Source organism: Salvelinus alpinus, chromosome 2 (assembly GCF_045679555.1).
Source record: "Salvelinus alpinus chromosome 2, SLU_Salpinus.1, whole genome shotgun sequence".
Lineage (NCBI taxonomy): Eukaryota > Metazoa > Chordata > Actinopteri > Salmoniformes > Salmonidae > Salvelinus > Salvelinus alpinus.
In genome coordinates, this window is record NC_092087.1 from 94402943 (window position 1) to 94426575 (window position 23633).

Sequence of the window (23633 nt, forward strand, 5' to 3'; positions counted from 1 at the left end):
TATACAACGATTGAAACAACTTTAACCCAACACCTAGCAACCTCATCAAGCGGTTCAGATCTCTTGGCGTAATGGCTAATTTGTTAGGTTAACAGTTGCTGGACAAAAGTCCAGATCAAGGCACCCACCCCCCAACCAGAAATGCTACACTATATTTTGTTGGCCAGTAATAAACTAACCAAGAGTTTTGAGATGGAACACTGAGTGACAATCTTGTTGGAGAATCCAGATTTCCTGTTTATTCCCTCCCCATTCTGAGAATCTTTCCACAAGGATTTCTAAAAAACTTATATTTGGGGAAAAGCACTGCAAGTGTTCACAACACATCTTTAACTTTCTCATGATATACAGTTGTGGCCAAAAGTTTTTGAGAATGACACAAATATAAATTTTCACAAAGTTTGCTGCTTCAGTGTCTTTAGATACTTTTGTCAGATGTTACTATGGAATACTGAAGTATAATTACAAGCATTTCATAAGTGTCAATGGCTTTTATGACAATTACATGAAGTTGATGCAAAGAGTCAATATTTGCAGTGTTGACCTTTCTTTTTCAAGACCATTGCAATCCGCCCTAGCATGCTGTCAATTAACTTCTGGGCCACATCCTGACTGATGGCAGACCATCCTTGCATAATAACGCTTGGAGTTTGTCAGAATTTGTGGGTTTTTGTTTGTCCACCCGCCTCTTGAGGATTTGACCACAAGTTCTCAATGGGATTAAGGTCTGGGGAGTTTCCTGGCCATGGACCCAAAATATTGATGTTTTGTTCCCCGAGCCACTTAGTTATCACTTTTGCCTTATGGCAAGGTGCTCCATCATGCTGGAAAAGGCAACTTTTCCTGGATGGTTGGGAGAAGTTGCTCTCGGACGATGTGTTGGTAACGTTCTTTATTCATGGCTGTGTTCTTTGGCATAATTGTGATTGAGCCCACTCCCTTAGCTGAGAAGCAACCCCACACATGACTGGTCTCAGGATGCTTTACTGTTGGCATGACACAGGACTGATGGTAGCGCACACCTTGTCTTCTACGGACAAGATTTTTTCCGGATGCCCCAAACAATCGAAAAGGAGATTCATCAGAGAAAATGACTTTACCCATGTCCTCATCAGCCCAATCCCTGTACCTTTTGCAGAATATCAGTCTGTCCCTGATGTTTTTTATGTATCCTATGGGTCGACATAAACTGCACGCGCCTTCCCCTGGATGTCAGTAACCAATGAGAATTGGAATGGAGTTTCTAGGCAGATCTGAGACCATATATAGGCCCATGGAATGGGGGGTGCACTCTTTTCAACCTTCGTCATGGCGCAAAGGAGGACCTGCGTTTTGAAGATTTGGGCATGTCGTGGCCACATAGCTAATGTTTGCTGCTAATTACACGGTTGAAGACGACGTTCTACAGGCGAGCAACGATTATTATGGACAAAGGACAACTTGCCCAAGATTCTGATGGAAGCTCATCTAAAAGTAAGAGCTGTTTATGATGTTAATTCGTATTTCTGTGGAAAAATGTAAAATGATTTGTCCGCCATTAATTTCGGCACTGGTCTGGCTGTAACGCACACTGTATGTCTAGTAACGTTAATTTTTAAAATCTAACACAGCGGTTGCATTAATAACTAATGTATCTTTCATTTGCTGTCCAACCTGTATTTTTTAGTCAAGTTTATGATTATTTATTGATTAGATTAGGTGCCTCTCCAAGATGGCGCCGGCCAGATTGCCTGAAATGTTGCTACTAATCACATTGTATAACCACGATTTGTGCCACTAAATATGCACATTTTCGAACAAAACCTATATGCATTGTGTAATATGATGTTACAGGACTGTCATCTGATGAAGTTTATCAAGGTTAGTCAAAAATTATATATCTTTTGCTGGATTGTTACGATCGCTAACCTTTGCTGCTGGTAATTTGCTTGTGTTTCTGGCTATTGTGGTAAGCTAATATAATGCTATATTGTGTTTTCGCTGTAAAACACTTAAAAAATCTGAAATATTGGCTGGATTCACCAGATGTTGGTCTTCCATTTGCTGTACGCTGTGTATTTTTCAGAAATGTTTCATGATGAGTATTTGGATATTTGACGTTGGTCTCTGTAATTATTCTGGCTGCATCGACGCTATTTCAGATTGCAGCTGCAATGTAGAACTGTGATTTATACCTGAAATATGCAAATTTTTCGAACAAAACATATGCTATACAATAAATATGTTATCAGACTGTCATCTGATGAAGTTTTTTCTTGGTTAGTGACTATTTATATCTTTATTTGGTCGAATTTGTGAACGCTACCTATGCAGTAAGAAAATGGTGGAGAGAAAAAAGTTGAGTCTTTTGCTATCGTGGTTAGCTAATAGAAATACATATTGTGTCTTCCCTGTAAAACATTTGAAAAATCAGAAATGATGGCTGGATTCACAAGATGTGTATCTTTCATCTGGTGTCTTGGACTTGTGATTTCATGATATTTAGATGCTAGTATTTACTTGTGGCGCTATGCTAGGCTATGCTAGTCAGCTTTTTTACTGATGGGGGTGCTCCCGGATCCGGGATGAGTAGCAAGTAGAAGATAAACAAGGACATTTCTAAGTGACCCCAAACGTTTTAATGGTAGTAGAGGTACATAGAGGTATCCATGGTAGCGCTTGATAATAACTATCATGAATAAACCTTTTAACGATTTATAAACTATTTACAATTATATTTGTAAACATTATTAGGAATGTGTGAACATTACTAGCCTGAATGTATAAACATGCATACTATTCGTAATAGTTATTAATAATGTATTTAAGAAAAATAAACATTTACAGTATAACAGTCCATTAGGTCACAACTAACACATATCTTCACATAATGTTTTTCTAAATCCCTTTGGATTTATTTGTGTAGAAATGTCACCATATCTTGTGCTCTTGGTAAGAAATAAGAAAGTAAGAAATATTGCTATAAATCTATTCCATTCGTGTAAAGGAAGAAAGCTTCTGTTTATGATTATGGTTTCATCTATTTGACTGTAAAAATTACATAAAGAGGATATGGATTCCTATTGGATGACATGAAGATCACGTAACTTCTGATTGGATGACATAAATATCATATGGATTCCTATTGGATGACATGAAGATCACGTAACTTCTGATTGGATGACATAAATATCATATAGATTCCTATTGGATGACATGAAGATCATCATATGACATAAAGACCATTCCTATTGGATGACATGAAGATCACATAACTTCTGATTGGATGACCTAATGCTTGATAAGACAGTGGTTAACATCAAGTTTGATATGAAGTGTCTAATCAGGGATGGAATTGAAGGATTTTGGGCACTGGCCAACCTGGCTAGAGGACTAACATTTTTACTATCCGTCGGGCTAGTTGGACACATATTCTACTAACCTGGCCTGAACAGTACTATCCTCGGGCTGAGTGTTTCTGGGTTGTCACTATCTGGCCAAGATGTTAAATCAGAAACCCTGCCCATTTCTACAATGTATCTTAACCACACTGCTAAACGCAAAGCTTTGTTTTCAAAAATGTTTACGATATCGACCATTTTGACTTTACAGTTTGGCCGTCTAGTGGGCACATTTGTCATGGGAGGAGGGTTAAAGAAATGCAAGGTGGGGGTTTGGTGACGTCATATCTGCGACTCCCCCGTGTTCGTGGTGCTCCTTGACCCCTAGGACAGAAAAATGTCAAAGGATAGAGGTTAACTTAATGAAAGTGGTGTTTGTGTGTGCGTATGTGTCTGCTGAATATGTGTGTGTGTGTGTGTGTCTGTGTGTGTGTGTGTGTATGTACCTGGGATTGGCTGGAGGAACGGTTGGTGATGCTGACCCCTGAGTATCTCTTTTTCAGTGGTGTGCAGATACAGGACAGGAGCTTGCAATACTCCTCTCTAACCTGATGGAGGCAGCAGAGCACAGTGTTACACACACACACACACACACACACACACACACACACACACACACACACACACACACACACACACACACACACACACACACACACACACACACACACACACACACACACACACACACACACACACACACACACACCATACCGTTTTGTTCAGTAGGCAGTGCATGATGAACAGCAGTGCTCCCTGTAGAGAGTTGAGGATAGTGAAGAGATATGTCATGACCACTGTCCCCTCCTCTTGGAACTGGAACACTCCAAATATCCACATAGTACCCAACACACACAGCTGGGCCACTGCTGTCACTGTGGACACCCTGGAGAGCAAGGGGGAGCAGGAGGGGATGAGGGGGGAGGGGGAGGAGGGAGGAGGGGGGAGGGAGGAGGAGGGAGGGGGTGAGGTTGGGGAGGGAGGAGGGAGAAAGGAGGAGGGAGGTAGGGAAGAGGATGAGGGGAGTGGGGAGGAAGGAGGGAGAATGAGGGAGGAGAGGAGGATGAAGGAAGGAGGGAGGATGGAGGAGGGGGGGTGAGGGTGGGGAGGGAGGAGGGAGAAAGGAGGGAGGGAGGGAAGAGGAGGAGGGGAGTGGGGAGGAGGGAGGGAGGGAGAATGAGGGAGGAGAGGAGGATGAAGGAGGGAGGGAGAATGAGGGAGGAGGGGGGTGGGGTGGGAGGAGAGTACAGTTTTATTTAATGTACTATGGCAGCTAAAAACTGAATTGCATAAATTAATTTATTCACACACACCAAGGATTTGTCACTGTCCGCACATTCACTACATTTCTACATTCACCTATCTCTCCGTTTCTCTATTTGTCTCTCTACATCACTTTCTCTGTCTCTTCCCCTCTCTCTCTGTCACACCTGTGTTCCATTCCCTGTCTCCGGTGCTCGAAGTCGCCGGTCTACTAACCTTCGGTCCTGGCAACCATAATTACGCACACCTGGCAACCCACATTACGCACACTTGCTCCCTCTCGGTACGCACACTTGGACTTCATCATTACTTCCCCTGTATTTAGCCTCTCTCTCTCTCTCTCTCTCTCTCTCTCTCTCTCTCTCTCTCTCTCTCCTTACTTACTTGATCTTGCGTAGGTTGGAGAGGTCAGGGTTGAGACTAGAGAACTTCTGGGCCAGCCTCCAGACAGTGATGATGAAGAAGAAAACGTTGAGAATGATGATGGTGCACACTGGGCCGAAGAAACTCCAGATGAATCCTCTCTCCAGAGACAACCAACAGCTGACAGAGACAAGATAACGTTAGAATAACGTTATCTGGTGTTATTTATATGGGACAGATTTGCTACACAGTCTCTCACACACCCACTCACACAGACTCAGACTCACTGCTGTGTGGTACCGTATCCATCTGGGTAGGTGATAGCAGAGATGATGACAACAACCAGTGGCAGTCCATATCCCACAGCATACAGGTACAGAGGTCTACAGTAAGAAGAAGAATCACAGAGGTTCATAAAATACAGGTACAGAGGTTTACAGTAAGAAGAAGAATCACAGAGGTTCATAAAATACAGGTACAGAGGTTTACAATAATAAGAAGAATCAAAGAGCTTCATAAAATACAGGTACAGAGGTTTACGATAAGAAAAAGAAACAAAGAGCTTCATAAAATATAAGTACAGAGGTTTACAATAAGAAGAAGAATCATAGAGCTTCATAAAATACAGGTACAGAGGTTTACGATAAGAAAAAGAAACAAAGAGCTTCATAAAATATAAGTACAGAGGTTTACAATAAGAAGAAGAATCATAGAGCTTCATAAAATACAGGTACAGAGGTTTACGATAAGAAAAAGAAACAAAGAGCTTCATAAAATACAAGTACAGAGGTTGAAGATAAGAAAAAGAAACAAAGAGCTTCATAAAATACAAGTACAGAGGTTTACAATAAGAAGAAGAATCATAGAGCTTCATAAAATACAGGTACAGAGGTTTACGATAAGAAAAAGAAACAAAGAGCTTCATAAAATACAGGTACAGAGGTTTACAGTAAGAAGAAGAATCATAGAGCTTCATAAAATACAGGTACAGAGGTTTACGATAATATTAATAATAATAATAACAATAATAACAGTATTATTTGTAATAATAACAGCAATAATAATAATATTTGATTTATTTGTATATCATATCACATAGACAGAATGCAGCTCAAGCTCTTCATAAAATAGCAAAATAAAATGAAACAAAGTTAACCATAACCTGATGGTAATGTTGAAGACCAGGACCACCATGAGGTAGAGCTGAACCCCCTCTAACAACATCCAACTGAAGGATCCTAGGAAGAACAGGTGGAGGAGACCTGCTACAACCCTACATCCTCCCTGAGAGAGGAGAGGAGAGGAGAGGAGAGGAGAGGAGAGGAGAGGAGAGGAGAGGAGAGGAGAGGAGAGGAGAGGAGAGGAGAGGAGAGGAGAGGAGAGGAGAGGAACAGGGGAGTAGAGGGAGGAGCAGAGGGGCAAGAGGGAGAGGAGGGGAGAGGAGGAGAAGGGGAGGGGTTGGAAAGGAGAGGGGAGGGGAGGGGAGGGGAGGAGGAGAGATGAATAAAAGTCAAATTGAATATTCAAAAACTTAAATTTAGATCTGACTGTATGTAAAAAGGGCTTATTTGTTGTTATGTGTTTGTCATCCTGGGTATAGAAGGGGGTACAAGATCCTAGGGGGGAGCAACACCAAATAAAAGTGACAAGGAATATATAAAAAAATTGCTATATATACCTTGATCCCTCCAACACACAAACTCACACACACACACTCCCCACATCCCTAAAACCACCTTGCTCTGTGTGTGAGAGATGCCGGTGAGGAAGACGATGTCAGCGATGAAGAGGCAGACACAGAGGTGGAGGTGGATGGTGGTGCGTGTCCCCTGGATGGACCGACACAGCCAGAAGGTCAGGATGCACAGCAAAAGACACACCACAGACACCGACAGACCCAGCCACGTCAACAGACGCAGCTCAAAGGTGTGCTAGAGAGAGAGAGAGAGGGAGGGAGGGAGGGAGGGAGGGAGGGAGGGAGGGAGGGAGGGAGGGAGGGAGGGAGGGAGGGAGGGAGGGGTTTACATAATATATAACATCAGTGGCGATCTGTAATTCAGGGCACCTGTTTCGAGGCCAACATTTTTTGCAACATAAAAATAATACAAAAAATTATGTATATACAGTTGAAATCGGAGGTTTACATACACTTATGTTGGAGTCATTAAAACTCGTTTTTCAACTGCTCTGAAAATGTCTTGTTAACAAACTATAGCTTTGTCAAGTCGGTTAGGACATCTACTTTGTGCATGACACAAGTAAATTTTCAAACAATTGTTTACAGACAGATCACTTATCATTCACTTATAATTCACTGCATCACAATTCCGGGTCACAAGTTTACATACACTAAGATGACTGTGCCTTTAAACAGCTTGGAAAATTCCAGAAAATTATGAAATGGCTTTAGAAGCTTCTGATAGGCTAATTGACATAATTTGAGTCAACTGGAGGTGTACCTGTGGATGTATTTCAAGGCCTACCTTCGAGCTCAGTGCCTCTTTGCTTGACATCATGGGAAAATCAAAATAAATCAGCCAAGACCTCAGAAAAAAAGTTTGTAGACCTCCACAAGTCTGGTTCATCCTTGGGAGCAATTTCCAAATGCCTGAAGGTATCACGTTCATCTGTACAAACAATAGTACGCAAGTATAAATACCATACTTTGTTGCTAAAAGTGCAAATCAATCCCAGAACAACAGCAAAGGACCTTGTGAAGACGATGGAGGAAACCGGTACAAAGTATCTATATCCAGTCCTACGTATATTGACATAACCTGAAAAGCTGCTCAGCAAGGAAGAAGCCACTGCTCCAAAACTGCCAATAAAAAGCCAGACTACGGTTTGCAACTGCACATGGGGACAAAGATCATACTTTTTGGAGAAATTTCCTCTGGCCTGATGAAACAAATATAGAACTATTTGGCCATAATGACCACCATTATGTTTGGAGGAAAAAGGGGGAGGCTTGCAAGCCGAAGAACACCATCCCAACCGTGAAGCACGGGGTTGGCGGCATCATGTTGTGGGGTGCTTTGCTGCAGGAAGGACTGGTGCACTTCACAAACTGGATGGGATCATGAGGAAATAAAATTATGTGGATATATTGAAGCAACATCTCAAGACATCAGTCAGGAAGTTAAAGCTTTGTCATAAATGGGTCTTCCAAATGGACAATGACCCCAAGCAAACTTCCAAAGTTGTGTCAAATGGCTTAAGGACAACAATGTCAAGGTACTGGAGAGGCCATCACAAAGCCCTGACCTCAATCCTATAGAACATTTGTGGGCAGAACTGAAAAAGTGTGTGCGAGCAAGGAGGCCTACAAACCTGCTTCAGTTACACCAGCTCTGTCAGGAGGAATGGGCCAACATTTACCCAACTTATTGTGGGAAGCTTGTGGAAGGCTACCCGAAACGGTTGACCCAAGTTAAACAATTTAAAGGCAATGCAACCAAATACTAATTGAGTGTATGTAAACTTCTGACCCACTGGGAATGTGATGAAAGAAATAAAACCTGAAATAAATAATTCTCTCTACTATTATTCTGACATTTCACATTCTTAAAATAAAGTGGTGATCCAGGGAAGACAGGGAATTTTTACTAGGATTAAATGTCAGGAATTGTGAAAAACTGAGTTTAAATGTATTTGACAAAGGTATATGTAAACTTCCGACTTCAATTGTATAACTTTATTTTTTGTTTTGTGCTTGCCTTTTTTTCATGCTATTTTGGCATTAACCTTAACCTTAATATTTTTTTGAAATATTTAACTTCCACACATTAACAAGTCCAATACAGCAAATGAAAGATAAACATCTTGTGAATCCAGCCAACATGTCTGATTTTTAAAATGTTTTACAGCAAAAACACAATATATATTTATATTAGCTCACCACAATAGCCAAACACACAACGCCATTTATTCACCGCCAACATAGCTTTCACAAAACCCAAAAATAGAGATAAAATTAATCACTAACCTTTGAACAACTTCATCAGATGACAGTCTTATAACACCATGTTATACAATACAGTTATGTTTTGTTCGAAAATGTGCATATTTAGAGGTATAAATCGTAGTTTAACATTGCAGCCACCGTCACAAATAGCACCAAAACAGCCAGAATAATTACAGAGAGCAACGTGAAATAAATAAATACTCATCATAAAACATTTATGAAAAATACATGTTGTACAGCAAATGAAAGATAAACATCTTGTGAATCCAGCCAATATTTCCGATTTTTTAAGTGTTTTACAGCGAAAACACAATATAGAATTATATTAGCTTACCACAATAGCCAAACACACAAACGCATTAATTCACCGCAAAGGTACCATCCCGGGATGGGTATCATTACTCAACCTACTCAACTGACAACATAGGAGCATTACCTTGACATCACCCAGTGTGTGTGTGTGTGTGTGTGTGTGTGTGTGTGTGTGTGTGTGTGTGTGTGTGTGTGTGTGTGTGTGTGTGTGTGTACCTTTACAGGGTAGAGGGCCATGAGAACAGCAAAGCTGCTCAGGTGGGAACAGGAACACACGGTGTGTGTAGCGTTAGACATGACTTTGGCACAGCCACGCCTTGACCACGCCCCTCCCTCTTCATGGACACGCCCCTCCGACCAGAACACACAGGTATAGTTCATCTCCGCTGACTCCGCCCTCACCTGGGGTTGGGGGAGGGAGAGAGAGAGAGAGAGAGAGACAGAGAGAGAGAGAGACAGACAGACAAACAGAGAGAGAGACAAACAGACAAACAGAGAGAGAGAGAGAGAGAGAGAGAGAGAGAGACAGACAGACAGACAGACAGAGAAACAGAGAAACAGAGAAACAGAGAGAGAGAGAGAGAGAGAGAGAGAGACAGACAGACAGAGAAACAGAGAGACAGAGAAACAGAGAGAGAGAGCGAGAGAGTGAGAGACAGACAGACAGACAGACAGACAGACAGACAGACAGACAGACAGACAGACAGACAGACAGACAGACAGACAGACAGACAGACAGACAGACAGACAGACAGACAGACAGAGAAACAGAGAGAAAGGGGAGGATGAGACATTGGCTAAGCACTTCTGAGAGAACTGTTTCTTCACCAGGTCAATGATTACTTCACTTATGGCATTGTCAGTATGTTAGGCCTTCGTCATTATGTTAGGCCATCGTCATTCTGTTAGGCCATCGTCATTATGTTAGGCCATCGTCAGTCTGTTAGGCCATCGTCAGTCTGTTAGGCCATCGTCATTATGTTAGGCCATTGTCATTCTGTTAGTTCATCGTCATTATGTTAGGCCATCGTCATTCTGTTAGGCCATCGTCATTATGTTAGGCCATCGTCATTATGTTAGGCCATCGTCAATCTGTTAGGCCATCGTCAGTCTGTTAGGCCATCGTCAGTCTGTTAGGTCATCGTCATTATGTTAGGTCATCGTCAGTATGTTAGGTCATCGTCAGTATGTTAGGCCATCGTCAGTATGTTAGGCCATCGTCATTATGTTAGGCCATCGTCAGTATTTTAGGCCATCGTCAGTATTTTAGGCCATCGTCGGTATGTTAGGCCATCGTCAGTCTGTTAGGCCATCGTCAGTATGTTAGGCCACCATCAGTATGTTAGTCCATCGTCAGTATGTTAGGCCATCGTCAGTATGTTAGGCCATTGTCGGTATGTTAGGTCATCGTCGGTCTGTTAGGCCACCATCAGTATGTTAGTCCATCGTCAGTATGTTAGGCCATCGTCAGTATGTTAGGCCATCGTCAGTGTGTTAGGCCATCGTCAGTGTGTTAGGCCATCGACTGTATGTTAGGCCATCGTCGGTATGTTAGGCCATCGTCAGTGTGTTAGGCCATCGTCTGTATGTTAGGCCATCGTCGGTATGTTAGGCCATCGTCAGTATGTTAGGCCATCGTCAGTATGTTAGGCCATTGTCGGTATGTTAAGCCATCGTCATTATGTTAGTCCACCGTCAGTATGTTAGGCCACCATCAGTATGTTAGACCACCGTCAGTGTGTTAGGCCACCGTCAGTATGTTAGGCCATTGTCGGTATGTTAAGCCATCGTCAATCTGTTAGTTCATCATCATTCTGTTAGTTCATCGTCATTATGTTAGGCCATCGTCATTATGTTAGGCCATCGTCAGTCTGTTAGGCCATCTTCATTATGTTAGGCCATCGTCAGTATGTTAGGCCATTGTCGGTATGTTAAGCCATCGTCATTATGTTAGGCCATCGTCAGTCTGTTAGGCCATCGTCAGTATGTTAGGCCATCGTCAGTATGTTAGGCCATTGTCGGTATGTTAGGCCATCGTCAGTCTGTTAGTCCACCGTCAGTATGTTAGGCCACCATCAGTATGTTAGGTCATCATCAGTATGTTAGTCCACCATCATTATGTTAGTCCACCATCATTATGTTAGTCCACCATCAGTATGTTAGGCCACCATCAGTATGTTAGTCCATCGTCAGTATGTTAGGCCATCGTCAGTATGTTAGGCCATTGTCGGTATGTTAGGTCATCGTCGGTCTGTTAGGCCACCATCAGTATGTTAGTCCATCGTCAGTATGTTAGGCCATCGTCAGTATGTTAGGCCATCGTCAGTGTGTTAGGCCATCGACTGTATGTTAGGCCATCGTCGGTATGTTAGGCCATCGTCAGTGTGTTAGGCCATCGTCTGTATGTTAGGCCATCGTCGGTATGTTAGGCCATCGTCAGTATGTTAGGCCATCGTCAGTATGTTAGGCCATTGTCGGTATGTTAAGCCATCGTCATTATGTTAGGCCACCATCAGTATGTTAGTCCACCATCAGTATGTTAGTCCACCATCAGTATGTTAGTCCACCATCATTATGTTAGTCCACCATCATTATGTTAGTCCACCATCAGTATGTTAGTCCACCATCAGTGTGTTAGGCCATCGTCTGTATGTTAGGCCATCGTCAGTATGTTAGGCCATCGTCTGTATGTTAGGCCATCGTCTGTATGTTAGGCCACCATCAGTATGTTAGTCCATCGTCAGTGTGTTAGGCCATCGTCAGTCTGTTAGGCCATCGTCAGTCTGTTAGGCCATCGTCAGTGTGTTAGGCCATCGTCAGTCTGTTAGTCCATCGTCAGTCTGTTAGTCCATCGTCAGTGTGTTAGTCCATCGTCAGTGTGTTAGGCCATCTTCAGTATGTTAGGCCATCGTCAGTCTGTTAGGCCATCGTCAGTCTGTTAGGCCACCATCAGTCTGTTAGGCCATCGTCAGTATGTTAGGCCATCGTCAGTCTGTTAGGCCACCATCAGTATGTTAGTCCATCGTCAGTCTGTTAGGCCACCATCAGTCTGTTAGGCCACCGTCAGTATGTTAGTCCATTGTCGGTGTGTGGAAAAATGCAAGTCCTAACCGTAGCTGTACGATTATGATATACTAGAATATTTACCTTCTTGATATTTTAACATCAGCACTATGGCACATGTTATATTATTAAATGATACCTGTAGATGTTTGAAGGTGAGGATTACAGGCTGGGCGAGGTATTCTGTTGCTGGGTTACTGACGAGAGCTGTTACCACCTTGGAACTGATCTGGTAGCTAGGCTTTGATGCTGTGGCTGTTGCTGTGTCTGTGTCTGTGTCTGTGTCTGTGTTTGTGTCAGTGAGGTACTGGAAGGAGTTGTTGACATATGTCTCCACTGTCTTGTAACACACCAACCCAACCAGAGTGAAACCTGTGATCACAGAATGAAGCAAGTTACCAGAATGTATTGTAGCTTTCCCAGAATTCCCAGGTTTTTCAGGTTTCCTGGTTGGAAGATTCCTGGAATAAGGAGGTGCTTTGAAAGGCTGGTCATGGCTCACATCAACACCATTATCCCAGCAACCCTACACTCCAATTTGCATACCGCCCCAACAGATCCACAGATGATACAATCTCTATTGCACTCCACACTGCCCTTTCCCACCTGGATAAAAGGAACACCTACGTTAGAATGCTGTTCATTGACTACAGCTCAGCGTTCAACACCATAGTGCCCTCAAAGCTCTTCACTAAGCTAAGGATCCTGGTACTAAACACCTCCCTCTGCAACTGGATCCTGGACTTCGTGAAAGGCCGCCCCCAGGTGATCCTCAAAATAGGGGGCCCCTCAGGGGTGCTTGATCAGTCCTCTCTTGTACTCCCTTTTCACCCACGACTCATGGCCAAGCAAGACTCCAACACCATCATTAAGTTTGCGAACGACAGAACAGTGGTAGGCCTGATCACCGACAACGAGGAGACATTCTATAGGGAGTAGGTCAGATACCTGGCCGTGTGGTGCCAGGACAACAACCTCTCCTTCAACGTGATCAAGACAAAGGAGATGATTGTGGACTACAGGAAAAGGAGGACCGAACACACCACCATTCTCATCGACAGGGCTGTAGTGGAGCAGGTTGAGAGCTTCAAGTTCCCTCTCAGGAGACTGAAAAGATTTGGCATGGGTCCTCAGATCCTCAAAAAGTTATACAGCTGCACCGTCGAGAGCATCCTGACTGGTTGCATCACTGCCTGGTATGGCAACTGCTTGGCCTCCGACCACAAGACACTACAGAGGGTAATGCGTACGGCCCAGTACATCACTGGGGCCAAGCTTCCTGCCATCCAGGAGCTCTATACCAGGCGGTGTCAACATTGTCAAAGACTCCAGTCACTCTTGTCACAGACTGTTCTCTCTGCTACCGAACGGCATGCAGTACCGGGGCATCAGGTCTAGGTCCAAGAGGCTTCTAAACAGCTTCTATCCCCCAAGACTCCTGAACATCTAGTCAAATAGCTACCCTCCCACCCCCTTTTTTACGCTGCTGCTACTTTCTTGTTATCATCTATGCATTGTCACTTTAATAACTCTACCTACATGCACATATTACCTCAATTACCTCGACTAACCAGTGCCCCCCACACATTGACTCTGTACCGGTACCCCTTGTATATAGCATCGCTACTGTTATTTTACTGCTGCTATTTCATTATTTTTTTTATTTTTGACTTCACACTTATTTTTTTTTAAACTGCATTGTTGGTTAAGGGCTTGTAAGCATTTCACAGTAAGGTCTATAGCTGTTGTATTTGATGCCTGTGACAAATACAATTTTACTTTATTTGATTTGAATAAGCAGGAAATACGGAAACCAGGATTTCTAGGCAACCTGGGAGTTTTTGTAAAGTTACTGGTACTAAAAGATACAGTACTTAGTTATAGAGATGAAGATGATGATGATGATGAAGAGTAGCCTACCTGGGTACGTCCCGTTGCCGGTGGCTGTCTCCCAGCTGGTGTCCAGTCGAGCGTTGTCATTGGCCAGGCTGATTGGCCCAATGGGCGGAGTCTGTCCCCTCCTCACTGCAAGCTCTGCCTCTGTGTACAAGGACAAGGAGAAAGGTGAAGGAGGATGTGTGTGTGCGTAAATGTGAGTGTGTGTGTGTGTGTGTGTGTGTGTGTGTGTGTGTGTGTGTGTGTGTGTGTGTGTGTGTGTGTGTGTGTGTGTGTGTGTGTGTGTGTGTGTGTGTGTGTGTGTGTGTGTGTGTGTGTGTGTGTGTGTGTGTGTGTGTGTGTGTGTTACCTGTGTGGTCTGTTTCCATGGTGGTGTGGGTGTCTCTGAGCTGTGGCCCGATGAGCATCAAGGTGTCCTCCACGGCGCCTAGCAACCCACTCACCTCCCGGCTGTTGCTTAGGATACCTTGAGAGAGGAGACTGTCTATCTCTGTGAAGACATTCTACACACAGGAAGCAGAAACAGGAAACAGGAAGTGAGTGAACGAGGTGTATATGTTTATATGCATGCATGATTTCACTGTGTGTGTGTGTGTGTGTGTGTGTGTGTGTGTGTGTGTGTGTGTGTGTGTGTGTGTGTGTGTGTGTGTGTGTGTGTGTGTGTGTGTGTGTGTGTGTGTGTGTGTGTGTGTGTGTGTGTGTGTGTGTGTGTGTGTGTGTGGTTTACCTCCAGTAACACCTCTCCAGTCAGTCTCCCTCCGGCTGCGTCCCCAGAGTTACTTAACGCCAGACAGCTTTTCCTCATCAGAGACAGGAGACCAGCTAAACCTGGGACAGTCTGAGAGAGAGGAGAAGTTAATTGACTTCATGTGGATAAAAACAAATATACAAATATTGACATACATTGTAGTCCCAGAAGATAGCGCTTAAAAGTACTAATTAAAACACTTTCTAAAGTGGTCTTAGAGAGACAGAGAGAGAAAAAGAGAGAGAGAGAGAGAGAGAGAGAGAGAGAGAGAGAGAGAGAGAGAGAGAGAGAGAGAGAGAGAGAGAGAGAGAGAGAGAGAGATTTTTCTGACTGCTTACTGACATATTGTATAAATGTTCTGGTTATTTTACTGACTGCTTACTGACATATTCTATAATGTTCTGGTTATTTTACTGACTGCTCACTGCCATATTGTATAAATGTTCTGGTAATTTTACTGACTGCTTACTGACATATTGTATAACTGTTCTGGTTATTTTACTGACTGCTCACTGCCATATTCTATAAATGTTCTGGTTATTTTACTGACTGCTCACTGCCGTATTCTATAAATGTTCTGGTTATTTTACTGACTGCTTCATGCCATATTCTATAAATGTTCTGGTTATTTTATTGACTGCTTCATGCCATATTCTATAAATGTTCTGGTTATTTTACTGACTGCTTCATGCCATATTCTATAAATGTTCTGGTTATTTTACTGACTGCTTCATGCCATATTCTATAAATGTTCTGGTTATTTTACTGACTGCTTCATGCCATATTCTATAAATGTTCTGGTTATTTTACTGACTGCTTCATGCCATATTGTATAAATGTTCTGGTTATTTTACTGACTGCTTCATGCTATATTGTATAAATGTTCTGGTTATTTTACTGACTGCTCACTGCCATATTGTATAAATGTTCTGGTTATTTTACTGACTGCTTCATGCCATATTGTATAAATGTTCTGGTTATTTTACTGACTGCTTCATGCTATATTGTATAAATGTTCTGGTTATTTTACTGACTGCTTCATGCCATATTCTATAAATGTTCTGGTTATTTTACTGACTGCTCACTGCCATATTGTATAATGTTCTGGTTATTTTACTGACTGCTTACTGCCGTATTCCATGAATGTCACCCTAAAGTATTAGTCATTATAAGTGACATCAGGTGTCTGGGTTTAGAACTCACCTGTCCAGGAGTCTGATCCGCTTTGACCTGGTCACAGGTCAGTACTGAAGAAAACACAAAACACTGCCATCACACCTGGATCAACACTACACAGCACATACATATTACAAAAATCATCCATCACAGCTGGATCAAAACGACACAGTACAACACAACATAACACAATATAACATACCACCATCACACCTGCACAACAACAACAACCACACGACAGGACACAGAACAACACAACACAATGAGAAGTAACAACCATCACACGTGCATGTTATCTGCACCACAACACAACATTTAGTGACGTGTGAAATCTATTGTGAATGTTTTGTAAAGTTTTTAAACTGCCTTAATTTTGCTGGACCCCAGGAAGAGTAGTTGCTGCCTTGGCTGGAACTAATGGGGATCCTTAATAAATACAAATACAACACAACACAACACCACAACACACACCAACACAACAACACAACACATACAAATGAAAACTGTCACATCCTTATCCTGCTCATTGTAGATCCAAGTTGTTGCCATGGGTAACCATGTTTACCATCAGATACCAACTAACTAAGATACAAATGAAGACATGAGACAGAGAGGAAGTTGAGTTGGAGATTAAAACACCCAGAAACCCACAGCACACCAGTGATGAAATATTACCATGGTAACCATCCTAGGACGCATCCCAAATGACACCCTATGATATAGTACTCTATGGGCCCTGGTCTAATGTAGTGCACTATATAGGGAATATGGTACCATTTCGGCCCCACAACTAGAAAGAGGAAGCTGCCAGTGGAATAACGGTTTCTACAGCAACAGAGTCCCTACTGTAATATAAGCTCCACACTCGATCAGTTTATATAGTCCCTTACTGATCATCATTATCCAGGCTTACACAGTTACTGAACCTAGACCTGTCCTTATGGGGCAGTTTGCACAAAAGTGACCTCTGTTTGTGGAAGTAGTTGGGGATCAGTGAGGGCAGTAACCTCTGTTTGGGGCAGTAGTTGGGGATCAGTGAGGGTAGTGACCTCTGTTTAGGGCAGTAGTATTGGGATCAGTGAGGGTAGTGACCTCTGTTTAGGGCAGTAGTATTGGGATCAGTGAGGGTAGTGACCTCTGTTTGGGGCAGTAGTATTGGGAACAGTGAGGGTAGTGACCTCTGTTTGGGGCAGTAGTATTGAGATCAGTGAGGGTAGTAACCTCTGTTTGGGGCAGTAGTATTGAGATCAGTGAGGGTAGTGACCTCTGTTTGGGGCAGTAGTTGGGGATCAGTGAGGGTAGTGACCTCTGTTTGGGGCAGTAGTATTGGGAACAGTGAGGGTAGTGACCTCTGTTTGGGGCAGTAGTATTGAGAACAGTGAGGGTAGTAACCTCTGTTTGGGGCAGTAGTATTGAGAACAGTGAGGGTAGTAACCTCTGTTTGGGGCAGTAGTTGGGGATCAGTGAGGGGAGTGACCTCTGTTTGGGGCAGTAGTTGGGGATCAGTCAGGGGAGTGACCTCTGTTTGGGGCAGTAGTATTGGGATCAGTGAGGGTAGTGACCTCTGTTTGGGGCAGTAGTATTGAGAACAGTGAGGGTAGTGACCTCTGTTTGGGGCAGTAGTATTGGGATCAGTGAGGATAGTGACCTCTGTTTGGGGCAGTAGTATTGAGAACAGTGAGGGTAGTGACCTCTGTTTGGGGCAGTAGTATTGAGAACAGTGAGGGTAGTGACCTCTGTTTGGGGCAGTAGTATTGAGAACAGTGAGGGTAGTGACCTCTGTTTAGGGCAGTAGTATTGGGAACAGTGAGGGTAGTGACCTCTGTTTGGGGCAGTAGTATTGAGAACAGTGAGGGTAGTAACCTCTGTTTGGGGCAGTAGTATTGAGAACAGTGAGGGTAGTAACCTCTGTTTGGGGCAGTAGTTGGGGATCAGTGAGGGGAGTGACCTCTGTTTGGGGCAGTAGTTGGGGATCAGTCAGGGGAGTGACCTCTGTTTGGGGCAGTAGTATTGGGATCAGTGAGGGTAGTGACCTCTGTTTGGGGCAGTAGTATTGAGAACAGTGAGGGTAGTGACCTCTGTTTGGGGCAGTAGTATTGGGATCAGTGAGGATAGTGACCTCTGTTTGGGGCAGTAGTATTGAGAACAGTGAGGGTAGTGACCTCTGTTTGGGGCAGTAGTATTGAGAACAGTGAGGGTAGTGACCTCTGTTTGGGGCAGTAGTATTGAGAACAGTGAGGGTAGTGACCTCTGTTTAGGGCAGTAGTATTGGGAACAGTGAGGGTAGTGACCTCTGTTTGGGGCAGTAGTATTGAGATCAGTGAGGGTAGTGACCTCTGTTTAGGGCAGTAGTATTGGGAACAGTGAGGGTAGTGAACTCTGTTTGGGGCAGTAGTTGGGGATCAGTGAGGGTAGTGACCTCTGTTTGGGGCAGTAGTATTGAGATCAGTGAGGGTAGTGACCTCTGTTTAGGGCAGTAGTATTGGGAACAGTGAGGGTAGTGAACTCTGTTTGGGGCAGTAGTTGGGGATCAGTGAGGGTAGTAACCTCTGTTTGGGGCAGTAGTATTGAGAACAGTGAGGGTAGTGACCTCTGTTTGGGGCAGTAGTATTGAGAACAGTGAGGGTAGTGACCTCTGTTTGGGGCAGTAGTATTGAGAACAGTGAGGGTAGTGACCTCTGTTTAGGGCAGTAGTTGGGGATCAGTGAGGGTAGTAACCTCTGTTTGGGGCAGTAGTTGGGGATCAGTGAGGGTAGTGACCTCTGTTTGGGGCAGTAGTATTGAGAACAGTGAGGATAGTGACCTCTGTTTGGGGCAGTAGTATTGGGATCAGTGAGGGTAGTGACCTCTGTTTGGGGCAGTAGTATTGAGAACAGTGAGGGTAGTAACCTCTGTTTGGGGCAGTAGTATTGAGAACAGTGAGGATAGTGACCTCTGTTTGGGGCAGTAGTATTGGGAAAAGTGAGGGTAGTGACCTCTGTTTGGGGCAGTAGTTGGGGATCAGTGAGGGTAGTGACCTCTGTTTAGGGCAGTAGTATTGAGAACAGTGAGGGTAGTGACCTCTGTTTAGGGCAGTAGTATTGAGAACAGTGAGGGTAGTGACCTCTGTTTGGGGCAGTAGTATTGAGAACAGTGAGGGTAGTGACCTCTGTTTAGGGCAGTAGTATTGGGAACAGTGAGGGTAGTAACCTCTGTTTGGGGCAGTAGTATTGAGAACAGTGAGGGTAGTAACCTCTGTTTGGGGCAGTAGTATTGAGAACAGTGAGGGTAGTGACCTCTGTTTGGGGCAGTAGTATTGAGAACAGTGAGGGTAGTAACCTCTGTTTGGGGCAGTAGTATTGAGAACAGTGAGGGTAGTAACCTCTGTTTGGGGCAGTAGTTGGGGATCAGTGAGGGGAGTGACCTCTGTTTGGGGCAGTAGTATTGAGAACAGTGAGGGTAGTGACCTCTGTTTGGGGCAGTAGTATTGGGAACAGTGTACAACGTAAAACACCAAATAATGCATGCAGATCAGAATTAGGCCGATACCTGCTAATTATGAAAATCCAGAAAAGAGACGTTAAATTCTACAACCACCTAAAAGGAAGTGATTCCCAAACCTTCCATAACAAAGCCATCACAAACAGAGAAATTAACCTGGAGAAGATCCTCCTTAGCAAGCTGGTCCTGGGGCTCTGTTCACAAACACAAACAGACCCCACAGAGACCCAGGACAGCAACACAATTAGACCCAACCAAATCATGAGAAAACAAAAAGATAATTACTTGACACATTGGAAAGAATTTACAAAAAAACTGCGCAAACTAGATGTCACGTCCTGACCATAGAAAGCCTTTATTTTCTATGGTGGAGTAGGTCAGGGCGTGACTGGGGGTGTTCTAGTTTATTATTTCTATGTGTTGTCTTGTTTTTGTATTTCTATGTTGGCCTGGTATGGTTCCCAATCAGAGGCAGCTGTTTATCGTTGTTTCTGATTAGGGATCATATTTAGGTAGCCTTTTCCCACCTGTTGTTTGTGGGATCTTGTTTTTGTATTGTTGCTTTTGAACCCTACAAGGCTGAACGTTCGTTTGTTTGTTTCTCTTTATTGTTTTGTTGCTGGTTCACATTTAAATAAAATATGATGAACCCAAATCACGCTGTGCCTTGGTCTACCCATTTCGACGAGGTTTACACTAGAATGCTATCTGGCCCTCAACAGAGAGTACACAGTGGCAGAATCCCTGACCACTGTGACTGACCAAAACTTAAGGAAATCTTTGACTATGTACAGACTCAGTGAGCATAGCCTTGCTATTGAGAAAGGCCGCTGTAGGCAGACCTGGCTCTCAAGAGAAGACACGCTGTCACGTTCCTGACCTGTTTTCTGTTGTTTTGTATGTGTGTGATGGTCAGGGCGTGAGTTTTGGGTGGGCAGTCTATGTTTGCTGTTTCTATGTTGGTTTTGGGTTGCCTGGTATGGCTCTTAATTAGAGGCAGGTGTTTTGCGTTTTCCTCTAATTGAGAGTCATATTAAGGTAGGTTGTTCTCACTGTTTGTTTGTGGGTGATTATCTCCTGTGTCCTTGTCGGTGTACCACACGGGACTGTAGCGTTTGTTCGGTTTTTGTGTAGTCTGTTTTCCCTGTCCGTGCGTTCTTCGTGTTTTATGTAAGTACTCTCGTTCAGGTCTGTCTTCTTCGTTTTGTTGTTTTGTAAAATATTCAAGTGTTCTTCGTGTGTTTAGTTTTGTCTTGTAAATAAAGTTTCATGATGTATTCAAAACCCGCTGCACGTTGGTCAAATCCATGCTACTCCTCTTCTGATGAGGAGAAGGAGGAAGCGCGTTACAGAATCACCCACCAAACCCAGATCAAGCAGCGGGTTAATGGACAGCAACGACAGCGCACGAAGCAGGATTTATGGTCTTGGGAGCAAGTATTCAACGGAGAAGGACCCTGGGCTAAGGTGGGAGAGAATCGCCGCTCTCGGGAGGAGAAGGAGGCAGCCACAGCCCAGGAGCGCTGGTATGAGGAGGCAGCGTGGCGACGCGGTTGGGAGCCCGAGAGTCAGACCCAAAAATTTCTTGGGGGGGGGGCACACGAGGAGTGTGGCGAAGCCGGGTAGGATACCTGAGCCAACTCCCCGTGCTTACCGTGGAGTGAGAGAGCGTCGTACTGGTCAGACACCGTGTTATGCGGTAAAGCGCACGGTGTCCCCAGTACGCGTGCTTAGCCCAGTGCGGGCTATTCCACCTTGCCGCACTGGGAGGGCTAGGTTGGGCATCGAGCCAGATGTCATGAAGCCGGCCCAACGTATCTGGTCTCCAGTACGTCTCCTCGGGCCGGCATACATGGCACCAGCCTTACGAATGGTGTCCCCGGTTCGCCAGCATAGCCCAGTGCGGGCTATTCCACCTCGCCGCACTGGCAGGGCTACGGGCACCATTCAACCTGGTAAGGTTGGGCAGGCTCGGTGCTCAAGAGCACGTGTCCTCCTTCACGGTCCGGTATACCCGGTGCCACCTCCAAGTACCAGTCCACCGGTGGCAGCCCCCCGCACCAGGCTGTCTCTCCGGGTTCTCTCTCCAGCTGCTCCCACCTGTCCAGCGCTGTCAGAGCTTTCCTCCTCTCCAGCGCAGCCAGTGCCTATACCACGCACCAGGCCTACTGTGCGCCTCAGCAGGGCAGAGTCGGCCGTCTGCCCAACGCCTTCTGCACTGCCTGTCTGCCCAGCGCCTTCTGCACTGCCTGTCTGCCCAGCGCCGTCTGAGCCATCTGTCTGCCCAGCGCCGTCTGAGCCATCTGTCTGCCCAGCGCCGTCTGAGCCATCTGTCTGCCCAGCGCCGTCTGAGCCATCTGTCTGCCCAGCGCCGTCTGAGCCATCTGTCTGCCCAGCGCCGTCTGAGCCATCTGTCTGCCCAGCGCCGTCTGAGCCATCTGTCTGCCTAGCGCCGTCGGAGCCATCTGTCTGCCCAGCGCCGTCTGAGCCTGTCTGCCCAGCGGCGCCTGAACTGCCCGTCTGCCCAGCGGCGCCTGAACTGCCCGTCTGCCCAACGGCGCCTGAACTGCCCGTCTGCCATGAGCCTGCAAAGCTGCCCGTCTGCCATGAGCCTGCAAAGCCGCCCGTCTGCCAAGAGCCTACAGAGCCTTCCGCCAGACCGGATCAGCCAGAGCCTTCCGCCAGACCGGATCAGCCAGAGCCTTCCGCCAGACCGGATCAGCCAGAGCCTTCCGCCAGACCGGATCAGCCAGAGCCTTCCGCCAGACCGGATCAGCCAGAGCCTTCCGCCAGACCGGATCAGCCAGAGCCTTCCGCCAGACCGGATCAGCCAGAGCCGTCCAGCCAGGACCTGCCAGAGCCGTCCAGCCAGGACCTGCCAGAGCCGTCCAGCCAGGACCTGCCAGAGTCCCTCAGCCAGGACCTGCCAGAGTCCCTCAGCCAGGACCTGCCAGAGTCCCTCAGCCAGGACCTGCCAGAGTCCCTCAGCCAGGACCTGCCAGAGTCCCTCAGCCAGGACCTGCCAGAGTTCCTCAGCCCGGAGCTGCCGTCCCTCAGCCCGGTGCTGCCCCTTATCCCGGTGCTGCCCCTTATCCCGGTGCTGCCCCTTATCCCGGTGCTGGCCCTTATCCCGGTGCTGCCCCTTCATTTAGGTGGTTTTAGTTGGAGGGTGGTCATTGGGAGGGGGATACAGAAGCGGGGAGTGACTATGGTGGTGTGGGGACAGCGTCCGGAGCCTGAGCCACCACCGTGGTCAGATGCCCACCCAGACCCTCCCCTGGACTTTGTGCTGGTGCGCCCGGCGTTTGCACCTTGAGGGGGGGGTTCTGTCACGTTCCTGACCTGTTTTCTGTTGTTTTGTATGTGTGTGATGGTCAGGGCGTGAGTTTTGGGTGGGCAGTCTATGTTTGCTGTTTCTATGTTGGTTTTGGGTTGCCTGGTATGGCTCTTAATTAGAGGCAGGTGTTTTGCGTTTTCCTCTAATTGAGAGTCATATTAAGGTAGGTTGTTCTCACTGTTTGTTTGTGGGTGATTATCTCCTGTGTCCTTGTCGGTGTACCACACGGGACTGTAGCGTTTGTTCGGTTTTTGTGTAGTCTGTTTTCCCTGTCCGTGCGTTCTTCGTGTTTTATGTAAGTACTCTCGTTCAGGTCTGTCTTCTTCGTTTTGTTGTTTTGTAAAATATTCAAGTGTTCTTCGTGTGTTTAGTTTTGTCTTGTAAATAAAGTTTCATGATGTATTCAAAACCCGCTGCACGTTGGTCAAATCCATGCTACTCCTCTTCTGATGAGGAGAAGGAGGAAGCGCGTTACACACGCTATGTGCACACTGCCCACAAAAAGCTGCACTTCCTAACTTATATAAGACCATGAACTGAGACCCTCGCATCGCATCACACACACACACACACACACACACACAAATACTCACCAGTACACGTCGTTGTGGATTTGAACCCAGGTAGACACTGACAGTAGAAGCTCCCCTG

The 23633-nt window shown here is 45.3% G+C and overlaps 1 protein-coding gene across 1 annotated transcript; it reads right to left on the bottom strand.

Moving 5' to 3' along the window:
* Positions 1 to 3229: 3229 nt before the first annotated feature.
* Positions 3230 to 23624, bottom strand: LOC139545591 (adhesion G protein-coupled receptor E5-like). Its single transcript, XM_071353545.1, has 14 exons — positions 23576 to 23624; positions 16193 to 16236; positions 14969 to 15079; positions 14591 to 14744; positions 14266 to 14385; positions 12485 to 12717; positions 9499 to 9684; positions 6743 to 6937; positions 6169 to 6290; positions 5294 to 5389; positions 5028 to 5186; positions 4095 to 4266; positions 3827 to 3928; positions 3230 to 3704 (listed from the first exon to the last, which is right to left on the bottom strand). Exons 3-14 carry the CDS (start codon positions 15044 to 15046, stop codon positions 3663 to 3665), a joined length of 1659 nt encoding a protein of 552 aa, XP_071209646.1. The 5' UTR covers positions 15047 to 15079; positions 16193 to 16236; positions 23576 to 23624; the 3' UTR covers positions 3230 to 3662.
* Between the last annotated feature and the right edge of the window lie 9 nt (positions 23625 to 23633).